The sequence below is a fragment of the Tetrao urogallus genome (genome assembly GCF_951394365.1).
Source record: "Tetrao urogallus genome assembly, chromosome: Z".
NCBI lineage: Eukaryota > Metazoa > Chordata > Aves > Galliformes > Phasianidae > Tetrao > Tetrao urogallus.
Window position 1 is genome coordinate 56,591,386 of NC_136816.1, and position 12,852 is coordinate 56,604,237.

At 35.3% G+C, this 12,852-nt stretch overlaps 1 protein-coding gene across 1 annotated transcript in view; it reads left to right on the top strand.

The window, feature by feature from the left end:
• PDE4D (phosphodiesterase 4D) overlaps window positions 1-12,852 on the top strand; it is a gene marked incomplete at both ends in the record, with an annotated part of 482,189 nt that overhangs the window by 62,173 nt on the left and 407,164 nt on the right. Inside the window, one exon of the mRNA XM_079548413.1 lies at window positions 1,054-1,289. Coding sequence (XP_079404539.1) covers window positions 1,054-1,289 — 236 coding nt within the window. The remainder of the gene's footprint in view (window positions 1-1,053; window positions 1,290-12,852) is intronic.

Sequence of the window (12,852 nt, forward strand, 5' to 3'; positions counted from 1 at the left end):
GGATGGAATAGCATGTTGTTGTAATTCTATTGCTCATTCTTAATATAGATGGTATAGAAAATCTTTAGATTTACTTATAAGTTGAGTTTAGTCACAGGAATATCATCAAAGCTGTAGTTGCAGACAGTAGTATCTGTGCTGCGAAATTTATCAAGAGGTGGTGAGAAACTGAGTAAGATATGGAGAGAAAAATAAATTTCCTCTTATTATTACAACAGGCTTTTGAAGATATTAGTGCTCTCAGAAAAATAATTATTTGCAAATTTTCTTTTAAAATTGTGAGGTTTGTTTAAAATTCTGAAAATGTTATGATGAAATTTCCTCCCTTTTAAGTACATTGAAGACTTCTTTCCTACATTAAGCATCATTATTCCATGACCCAGAAAATACTACCAATATTTTATATTATTATTTTAAAAAGAATGGTTACTTATGTTTAACCTTACCATTCTGTAATAGCCACACCTTCAGAAGATCCACTTATTCATTATTTCCAAGCACTACACTGGTTGTTTTAACTACTGATCACTTCATATTAACATGATACTATTGTGTGTCAGGAAGAAAGGTGGGAGTTGGAAAATCTGCAGTGATCTTTTAAATACAGTTTAATAAGAAATTTAAGGTGAGTTTTCTCTTGTTTTCAGTCTAGAGGTGTATAGCTGCATTCTCTAACTACTTTTATTTTATTATTGCTATTTGGATTCTCACTTCTTCCAAAAGATAAACAATTTTCAGGGAAGCAAAAACGCATTGCAGGATAGAAGTTCATCTAAAATATGCATTGTTCCCAATGCGTATTTTAGGTAGTGGTGTCTTTATCTTCTCATAGAATAGCTTTCTCATTGCTTTTAAAGCAGCAGATTACTTCAACTCTATAAACTTTTTACTGCATTTTTTTCACTTTTTGCATTTCCTGAATAATGGCAGTAATGTATAGCCAGTATTTATAACAAATTTATGGAAAGGGATTATAGGGGTAGTTAAATTGACGTCATAGTGTTCTCATATGTGATATGGTTTTTTTTTGTTTGTTTTTTTCCCTGATTGTAGATTTCAGAAGAAGTACTCCATCACTGTAGTGAGGAGGAAGAGTCTTTCCAAGCAATGGAGCCCTATCTCGTGCGGAGATTATCATCCCGTAACATCCAGCTTCCCCCTTTGGCTTTCAGGCAGCTAGAACAAGCTGATTGGGATAAAAAGAATGACACTGAGACCATGCCACGGCCCACAACTCTTCCACTGAGGATTCCTCCTGTGATTGCCATTACATCAGCAGAGTCCAGCAGGTGAGATCCAGCAAGTTCTTTCTGATTTGTAATTTTCTGTGATAGCTACAGGACAGCAGATCCTCCTTCTAGGACAGAAGTTTATTTATTTTCTAAATCCCCTTAATAAATATATGGAAGTCATTTTGTAGAGTTTGGCAGAGTTGGTGAAAAATGAGAGTAAAATGTTCATATATGAATTTGTGGATGAAAATTAATAACTCAGTTTATAAATCTTTTGGTCATGTCCAAATGCAAGTACTGGGAAATATTTTATCTGAACTTGATTAATAACTTAAAAGTAAAAAAAAAAAAATCTCAATTACAGAGACCTGAATAACCCCCTTGGGGTATTATAACAGAGGCAGAAGATTTTCTGTACTCAGAAAATATTTTGCACAGTTCCAAAATCACTTGCAAGGAACCATGAGTAGATTGTGCCTCCATCTCAATGTTTAGGATATTTATAATATCAATTGTTCTGCATATTTGTTTGTAACTACTGTTATGGCTTCTTCATATTACATTCATGAGTTTTTACATCAAGCATGTTTTCTAATGTAACCTTTTCTGTGCTTCATTCCTTTTCATACTATTTTATTGTGTTGTTTTCCAAAATGTGAGTTGTCTGGAATGCAGTACTATGCTCTTAATTGTGAACGCAATGCAGCCACTTGGTGACATAAGGAAGCATGAAGAAAAGGAAGGATGGACATATGGAGAACTGAAATGCAGAATTTAGGAACCTACAGCTGTGTAAAGAATGTAAGATTTGTACTATGTGAGCAAAAGCTGTAAACATTCATTAGGATGCTATGGAAAAAGAAAAAAAATCTATCTTTATACGTAACATTGCCTCCTAGATCTCATTCCCATGTGTATTAATTTCTGGAACATGTGAGACAACATCTGAAAGCATGCTTGGTGAAACATTCACTACATCTTTGAGAAATGCAATGCCATTTGTCAAGGGTTTAAAAATAGATTGGTGTCTTGATTTTTTTGTCAATTTTTTTTTCTGTCCGTAGAGGCTGGAAACAAGATTGGGCTGAAATCTTAAAGGAAAATAAGTGAAGGGACAATTATGACAGTTCACATTGCTGGCCTTTCTGAATTTCAGGAAATTCAGCTTTGAAAATTAAATTGTATTTGGGACACGTTGTGTAAACCATGTGATGTCCAAGAGGTACTTTGTGTTTTGGAGACAATATACTCAAACTACTGACCAAAAAAAAACCCCAAACTATATGATAGATAAGTCAGGTAGCAGAGTAAAAAGTAAATAATTCTGTCCTATGAAAAAGTCTAAGTGATTTTTGACTTTTGGAGATCACTCTTGTTTTCCAAGCTGCATTCAAATATGCAACAGCAAGACAGTTTTGTGGTTACTCATATAAATAATAAACCCCAAACGGTCTGGTTATTATGAATAGCTATCTGCTATACTCAGAGATTGATGTTCTCGGAAAGGCTTCTCTGCATTTAAGAATCTGTTGCAGACATTAGAGACGTTATATATAACTTTGTATTCTGCCTAAGGCTTTCATTTCTATGGTTGATAGAATTTGTTTTGAAACTGGACGAAGAAAGATTTATCTATAGAAAACTTTATTTCAAGGAGTAACTGAGAAACAGCAAATCTACAGATTGTTAAATGAAGCTGCAAGGCTGTTTAAACAAACAAACAAAGCAAAACTGAACACAACAACAAAAGCAATTATAATTTTGATGCTTCTTGGTAATATAAAATCGGTAGCTCTTACGATTCTTTCTTAGCTAAAGAGCAATTATGTTGCTACAGGAAGAATATTATTCAGGAAATTGAATTTCTCTAGATGTTTAATGCCATTTTTCAATGGTTAGCTCTCTCAAGCAGCTATGCGTTTCTCATTTACGTGATCGTAATGCAAACCCAACAGTAGGAAAAATCCATCCTCTTATCAAGGCTTTTTGTCTGCATGAATGTATACAAATCTATTCTCTATTTTCAATGGGTTGGAGGAGGTGGAAGAGCAGTTGAGTCATTGAGCTGATTTTAAGAAGGATGTAATCACTAAAGACAACCTAAATTACAAATATATATTTTTGGAGGAAGACACTACAAAAATCCCATAGATGGCACCAACAAATTGTCTTGTACTTCAATTTAAGTACCTGGAATGCACGGAACTCAAAACAGTCACAGTAGATTTGGTTTTAAGAATACAATGTGTATTCTGTTCCTGCACACACATACACACGTTCCGACTCTTTTTAATTTCTTTTTATTTTCATGAAGCCTCAGGATTGTTTCTGTTTCTTCATTAGCTTTATATAGGGATGAACTACACAGATTTAGCTGAGGCTGCTCAGTTAAGAAACAAAGGAGAGTAAATGAAAAACTAGATAGGAAATATTCAGAAATATTTTTCTAATCTTTCACGCTTGTAAGTGCTTACTTTAATGAGACGCTTCACACCAGTCATCCCTGTCACCCTTCTATTTTTTTCCTATGCTTAGGTTGCTGTTGGGCTTCATTCTGATTTTTTCATCCAGGTTTAACTGACAGGATAACAAAGATCATCATTAAGATGAAGGTTTCATGTCTTGTACTGAAGTTTCACATATAATATTACCAATAGGAGCAAAAAACCAACTGCTTATAAATTGATAAGTCTGCTGCTGGTAGCAACAGTTAAATTTGTGAAATAAAACAGTTGGCAGACCTTGCGCTGAGAAGTTTAAAAAAACAAGCGGGCAATTGCTTTTGATATTTCAGTTCTTTTCCTTTTTTTTTTTTTTTTTTTTTTAAAGTAGCATAGCTTATATACATAACTTTATATGTGATATCCTGTTGCAAAGTAGAATAGCAGTATTTTGCTAGTACATGTGATTACAAACTTTACAAACTTTAAATTTTTCCAGTTTTCCTCAGATAACCACAATTAATTTTTACCACTATTTTTCATAAAGGTAACAGATACTATGTTGTTTAAGAATGAATGCACACATAAGAAGAGATTGACAGTGGAAGATTTTTGGTCTTGCCAAGGCAGATAATATTAAAATGGTAACAAATTTAACTGTTACCTGAAACTCATACATTTGAGAAAATTTAAATAATTTGGTTGTACCTCCTTTATAATAAGCATTTCAAAGAGTTTGCTTTCCTCTATATTTGTTTTGCCCAGTGGTCACAACTCCTGATTTGATTCAGTAGTATCCGAACATAAATATTTGCTTGAGTAAATGTGATATGATGAATTTTATTTATTTTTTCAGATACTTAGATGTGATTTGGAAGGCCAGTTGGTCAAATCAGTATTGGTACTGATTTGGTACGGAGGGACTTTTATTGTACCCTTTGAAGTGAAATAAACACAATTTTGCTTAAGTATAAATACAGAGAGTGGTCTGCAAGTTGCAGCATGAGCTGATTCCTTACATGCACTTACCCTAGCATCAGTCATGTGGGCATAGGAATCATGTGGTTTTGGATTCATCCCCCAGAGCCTAGAAGCCTCTGGGCACTCAGACTACACTGCAGCAGGACAATGCTATGGCATTTCTTGTCAAGAGACTTCACTTTCTTGTGGAATCTGCCTTTCACTCTTGATTCCAGGCAGTCTGCCACTTTTGAATCTTGCTCTACATGACAGATCATTCTTTGGTCATGAATCCCTATTGCTGACCAGTTACGATGTGAATTTTGTCATCACCATTTGCCAAGCTTCATGAAATTTAATGACAGATTCTTCGGTCATCTTTCTGATGGAAACTCTGTATTATGTAACTCAAAAGAAGAGATGGATAGAAAAAGATAGGATGGGATAGAGATACTCCTATCTGAATCTGCTCCTGTTAGACTCTGAAATGCAACGGCACACACACAGTACAAATTACTGCTGAAGTAATGAGGTATTTTAAAGTTGTACTTTAAAGCCAATGTTGTAATTCTTCTGTCCTCTTAAGACATACAACTATCATAGTATGATGGAAAATGTCAAGCAATACGACATTAGTTGAATTTAAACTCAGGAGATAAAAGATTATACAATGTACTTTAAAACTTCACTTATGGCTATCTGAACACCAGAAGTTATTTTGGAGAAAAGAAGTGGTTAGGAAGACTTTAGCAAGGCGAGCATTAGCCTCTTTTCTCAGGTTACAAGGGATAGGATGTAACTAATTGGCCTCAGGTTGCTTCAAGAGAAGTCTGGATTCTATATCAGGAAGGGAAAGGCTGGTTAGGCATTGCAACAGGCTGCATAGTTAAGTGGTAGAGTTGCCATCTCTGGTGACATTGGAGACCTGTGGCTGTCATGCTTAGTGACACAGTTTAGTGGTGGACTTGGTAGTGTTAGCTGGATGGTCACACTTGATGATCTTAAGTGTCTTTTCCATCCTACATGCTTCTATGCTTCTGTGATTTCCCTGTTCTTTGCTAAAGCACAATTTATGAGAGATTACTATTACTACACAACATCAGGTTTGTTTTAAATTGCTTTCTTATTGCTTATATACATCTGAAAGTATATTAGTATACCTATGGAACTCTTGGGAGCTACAAGAATGACTTAGACAATGGTTAATTTCTGAAGTGTTTTTTTTGCAGTGCTCTTTCTCTTCTAGTATATTAATTGTTCGTTGTAGGGACAGATCCACGGATTAGACAGACACTGCAATGCTTAAAATCTCTGTTTTCTAATCCATGAAAGAAGAAATTAAAGTTCTCTACATTTAAAGATCAGAACAAAATGTAATATAAAACTATGGATTTTTTCTTCCTGTCCTCTAGAGATGCACTTGTAATCTTTGAATCAAAAATTAAACTATTAATATCTAGTTTTGAGAAGAAATACTACAAAAAATGTTATTAGCATCATCAATGTAAGTTTGATACTGTAGCCATGCAGACTAATGGTTGTAATTTCAAACAAAATGTGTCTTAAAGCCTTTCATTTGCTTGCATTGTCTTTACCCCATCAAAGCAATAACTCAAAGATTACATTTTGTCTTCTGTATTTTATTTTTAAGAAAAAGGCGAAACCACTGAAATGTGGGACTATTAAGCCATAATTTTGCAGTTATTCACCTAATCAAGTATTCTTAAAACAATAACAACAAAAAAACAGCTCAGTTGTTTTTTAAAGGAACTGAGTGTTAAAGTTTGGTGATGAGAATGGAGAGACTGGACCTTATCAGAATAAAATGGAATAAAAATGCAAGCTGGGGAAAAGCTGCTCTTTGGAATTATTTATTTTTAACTCGGTAGGGTACTATATGTAGTGAAAATAAGTGAAAGCTATGGTTTGCATAGCATTAAAATAATAATAACAAAAAATTGCCATTTTATTTTCTTTCTGAGCTCAGAATGATGATCTCTGGGCTGTCACGCTGTAATTCTACGTTGGCAACTTCTTATAGGTCTGTGCTGTTTATTATCTGACTCACCTTCCAGTTAAGAATAATGAACAACAGCGCAATAATTCTTAACAGTTTTATTGCACATCTTTATTTTAGAACAATTTTAAGCATGACCTAATTACAGAATCACAGAATTGTAGGGGTTGGAAGGGACCTCCAGAGATCATCGAGTCCAACCCCCCTGCCAAAGCAGGTTCCCTACAGCAGGTCGCACAGGTAGGCATCCAGGCAGGTCTTGAACATCTCCAGAGATGCAGACTCCATGACCTCCCTGGGCAGCCTGTTCCAGTGCTCCATCATCCTCACTGTAATGAAGATTTTATGCACATTCATGCGGAACTTCCTATGCTGCAGCTTATGTCTGTTTCCCCTTGTCCTGTCTCCACTCACCACTGAAAAGAGACTGGCCTCACCACTATGGCCCCCACACCTTAGATACTTACAAACCTGGATCAGGTCCCCTCTCAGTCTTCTTTTCTCAAGGCTGAACAGACCCAGTTCACTCAGCCTTTCTTCATAGGAGAGATGCTCCAGGCCCTTCACCATCTTCGTGGCCCTCCACTGGACTCTTTCCAAGAGATCCCTGTCTTTTTTGTACTGGGGAGCCCAGAACTGGACGCAGTACTCCAGATGAGGCCTTACCAGGGCAGAGCAGAGGGGGAGGATCACCTCCCTCGACCTGGTGGACACGCTCTTTTTAATGCACCTCAGAATGCCATTGGCCTTTTTGGCCACGAGTTAGTAAGCAAGTAATGCTATCTTTGTTGTGTAGGAGAACTTGCACATGAAGGGATGGTGCAACTGGCCAAGGCCACAGGGAAAACAGATAGCAAAGTTTTGAACAGAAATTCGGGAGCTTTTGTCTCCTTATTTATTTAGACTCTATGCTATCTGCCACAGTGCTGCATGCAAATGGACCTGGGGAAAATAAATAAATAAAAAAGGATCAACATTTAACAATAAACCTAGTAGTGAAGAAGAATTTTACCAACCAGATCTGAGAAGTTGCATATTTTTAAAATGCCTAGCTGCTGTTACGCATCTGGACTCACATTAAGTCTGAGTTTGTATCACACTGACTTACTTTCATGGAACTCTGACTTACTAGTTGCTGTATCTATGTAATATATATTACCAGTCAAAAGAAGTAATTGTTCGTCATTGGTGTGATCTTACTTGGAGTACTGTTGCACGGTTTTAGGCTTTGAAATACAAGATGGATATAAAAATATTAGATTGTGTCCAAAGGAGGCAACAAAGATAGTGACAGAACTAGAAAGCATGACATCTGAAAAATGGCAGAGGTTACTTCATTTGTTCTACTTACAAAAGAGGAGACTGAAGGATGATCATACTGTTGTCTATAAATTCCTCATGTAGGGTAATGGTGAGAAAGGTGCTAATCTCTCTATTGACCAGTGATAATGTGCAAGAGAATGGCTTAAAGCTGCATAAGGAAAGTCCAGATTGGATATTACACGAAAGTTCTTCACAGAGAGAGTGGTTAGGAACTGGAGCAGGGCTCAGATCTGCTGATGTTCAAGAATCACTTGAGAAGCATGCTCAGGTTTAACTTTTATGTTGTCCCATGTAAAGTCAGACATTGAACTTGATCCTTCCAGCTTAGGATATACTATGATTCAATTAAAAAATATAACACATATATAATCATCTTTGACTGCAAATTTAGATAATTATCACATCAACTAGGAGATTAACTTTTAAAAGAGTAAGTTTACAGCAGATAAAAGTCTGAGCTGGGGTTATTTTTTGCCCTTGCTGAACTTTGCATGGTTCCTCTCATACCATTCTTCTGGCTTGCCAAGGTCCTGTGAATAGCAGCCCTCCAGAATAACAAGTCCTCATACTATTCTGGTGTCTTCTGCAAACTTGTTGAAGGTTCATGACATCTTACTGTACAAATCACATTGCTAATTAATCAGTCATGGCTCCAGTACTCACTTCTAGAGATATCTGTTCTTACCTAGCTGCTATTTATATTTGGAACAACTGCCCAGTATCATTTGAATCCGATGGTCTGAGTAGTTTGTTTGCCTTGTGGTCTCATTTGTCAAGTCTGTATTTTCTAGCTTGGCTGGTTTCAGTAAAAGTTTGTCAAAAAACTTATCTGCTGCTTCTGCCTGTCACAGAACCAGGAATCTTGTCATGAAAGGAAATCAAATCTATTACACATGATTTTCCCTAGGTAAATTAATGCTGACTGTTGCCAGTCTCTCCTTGTCCTTTAAATGCTTGGAAATGACTTCCTAGAGCACTGGCATGACATTATTCTCAGGACTGAGCTAAGATTGTAGCTCCCTGGGTCCTCTTCTCTCTTTTAAAGATGGTCTTATCATTAGACCTTCTCAGATAACTAGGGACCTCTACTGATCACAATTTTTCTAAGACAATAAAGAGAACATGGCCTCACAAGGACGAAGATCAGCTTCCTCATCAAGATTGGGTGCCTCCCGCATGGTCTCATCCAGTTTACCTAAGGAGGACTTTAATGTTTCCCTACATTGTGTAGTACTCTCTACTTCCTCAAACATCTCTTCTAGAGATGATGACCTGAGAAACCGGATAACAGACCAGTAAAAGTAAGCAAAGAAGAGTTTGAACACATTATTCTATTCCATGTCATTCACTTCTTGATTACTTGCTCCACTCAGCAGTAGGCCTACATTTTCTTTTGTTTTCTGTTTTTGCTTTTCTTGTTCTCTTTTACTCCTTCATCTCTGTTACCAAATTCATCTCCAGCTGAACTGGATACTAATTGTATTCTCAGAAAGCCATTTCCCTCCTTGGAAGTTTGGTTCTACTTCCTTCTATACTTCTCCTTTTTGTATGTTTGCTCAGTCTGAAGTTCCCTGTTCAGGCAAGTTGGTATCCTGCAGTTGTTCTTGAATACTTAATTGCAGTGTATCCAGAACACTACAGGAGAATGAGTCATTGGCTTGTAGAAGGAGCTGATTATGTAGGATTTTTATGATAAAATACTATTTTAATTTTCAATTATTATTACACTCATAATAGATTTTATAATGTATCTAGGCACTTCTCTGTTTTTGCATTCATATAATTTAGTGCTACTGTATGTTAAAGATAGTGAGAGAGACTGTCTTTTTTTGTAGTTGATTTGATTGTTAGTATAGAGACTAGTCATTTGCTAAGTGATCTCTTTAAATAATTTCTCCTGATGATTCTTCCTTGACTGATGTCTTAATTCACGTGTTGCTTGCGTATCTGCCTGTATTATTACTGGTGTCAAGGTCCACAGTTGCAATGGCTCATGCTGCAGGGAAAGCTCAAAAAGAAAAAGTTGCTTCTAATTATAGTTGGTCAAAATTGCAGTGAGTTAGGGGAAGTCAGGGAACTTACTAAGATCAGCTTTACTTTCTGTATTGCAATTATTAATAGTTTTAAAGAGATTTTTACTGTTCAGCAATTGTCTCTTTTTGAGCAATTAGCTATCAAAATAGTTAAGTAACTGATATATTTGTTTGGGCAGTTAGTCAAACTCAAGGCCACAAATTCTTGGTTCAGTATTAGAAGTGCAATATAAAAAGAAGTCCTTAACAAAATAGTATCTTAATGTCTACTTTTTCATAATGTCATAGTAATGTCAACTTAGAGGTAGCAAAAGAAATAAATCTTATCCTGTTAGAGAGACACACAGAATTTTCCTTACAAGGATTTTTTTTTTTCCCACTTTGGATATTGTCTTTTCATATTATATTCAATATAAGAGATATCTTGGAGGTGTCTAATTATCCATTACAGCAACGTAAAAATAGAAACAAGAAATATACTGGACTGTCACAGGCACGCAAAGATGAGAATCATTTCCAGAACATGATCCAGCCGGCAATTATAGGTGAATCTCTCCTTTAGGAAAATTCCATCCATTTTCTCTTGGCCAGATGGAGAACAGTCAAAGGAAAGCACAGAGACTAGCAGCAAAAAGCCATCTCTTGTGGTTGTATGCAGAATGTTGCCTGGCATCTGAGCAGTTAATGCATTCCCAGGAGAAAGAATCAAACTAGAAGCATAGCAATTCTGAACATTTTCATCACCCAATCTTTCCACAGTTCTGTGAGCACAGTCGTTGTATCACCTTTACTAAAGCCAATTACAGGTGATATATTTCTCACAGCTTCCTCTTCTAAATCAGTGGATATGGCAAGCTGGTGCCCAAAGAAAGGATGTGGGCTGTGGCATAAGTCAAGTTGCTGTAGTCATACTCCTTGCCTCTCTTGATTTAATAACCTTGTGCAGACACAAAGTTTTTATGACGTAACCTAAAAATTGTTACACATAATTCACTGGCTGCTACTCTATAGTCTTAATGTATTTATGTAACTTGAAACATACCTGACTAAGAAAATCATCTGGGAGTAAAATTAATACAATTGTTGAATAACATTTACTTGGAAAGGTCTGCCTTAGCAAGCTTATCAGCTCTGCATGCCCTGCTATTCCTGTTTGTGAGGCACTTGCTTGTGGGTAGTGTGGTCTGCAGAAAGTTGTCTGGAAAGACTCTTTATCTAGCTAAGTATGGTTATTCTTTGGTAAAATAGATTGAAAGAGTTTCTCTTTTCTAGATCGTTTATCTGTTCATAATGTGCATTCTTTCTCTTCCATTATGCAGAATTTTCATCTGAGTTCAGACCATCAGTAACCATAACTTTAATAATGATACACTTGCATGTTAGCATATACACAGTAAGACCTTGCCACACCTCCTATTGTATACAATAAATTTTCTTAAAATGTCAGAAAATTCAATTAGAAATGTATGTAAGATATTGCTAGGTAGGAATGTCACAACATCAGAAGTACATAGTTCTACATTTGATGATGTATTTGCATGAACAGATTTTTTTCGTTTATTGTTTTGTTTATTCACGTTGTTACACAGAAGCAATCTGCAATAAATTTTACACAACCTAGATGTAATGTTGATTACTTCTGACATAAAGCATATCTTAAAAATCACAGATAAGAAATTTGTTTTTAATATTAAGGAATTTGATCTTTCACCCACCACCCCACATATTTTCCTGTTACAGATGCAGGTAAATTGTGTGAGCTCAAGTTTATATTTAGTAATATGTCTTTTGAATGTATTTCCAGTAACAACTCATATTAATAGCAAATGGTGGAGTTAAATGCAGATTCCAAATCTCACTCTGGAATTTGAATACTTTACACTTTTAATGGCTGCTTTTTAAATTCTGTACAATGTCACATCCAAGTTACATAGAATATTTTAGATCGTGCTGATGAGGCCTTTTCTTTGTGAGACGACACTCTGTTGGAATAGTGCAAATATTTTATAATGCAAAATTTTTTTCAAAATGTTATTTAATTAAACAGTAACAACAGTAACAACAGTATAATTGAAACTTTAAAGGAAAAGAAAACATTCTTACAGATGGAAGTTATTTTTTCTCTTTGGTGTGGAAGATTATTTTTTTTTTTAAATACTATAGACTCAAATAGAAAGTTTGGAATTTATTGAAATAATGCTTTCTTTCATATTAAAAAATTTTAAAGAGAAAAAATCAGAGAGCAGACAGTTAACAATATTCCACATTGGAACACATAGAAGAAATGTGATTTTCTGGAAACAACTAAAAGTTAATTTCTTCATAGTCCTAGTCAAAATGATCTTTGAAATCATCAAGCATAGAAAGTGATTTCCACATACGTAATTTACATCAACTGTATGGTCTGAGAAAAGTTTGTTAAATATATTCACGTATCTACTGACTTTGTTTCTACTCTGAGGCAACAAAAGCATTCTTTATTCTTTTACGCAGCCTAGTTACAGTTTTCCCTTTCATTTTAAATGAAGTCTAGATGGTAGTTCTCTGAAAAGTAAACAGAGCCTCTTAATATTTAAATATATTAAATTTCTACTTAGAACGGTTTTCTTTAAAAGAAATAATATACATAAAATAGAAATAATAGGAAAGAACTTTAAAGTTAGCTTGCAAAATTATATAGGCAGATTAATTTTTATTTCTTGTTACAGCAAAGAAAACAGAACAGCAAGCAATGAAAGACTGTAATTCTGTCTCTTTTCCAAAATTGAACCAGTTTTCTGAGGTGTTTTCTGAGGTCTATTGCTTGAACTTCTGAGTATAAAATAAAATGTGAGTCTTATCAGAGG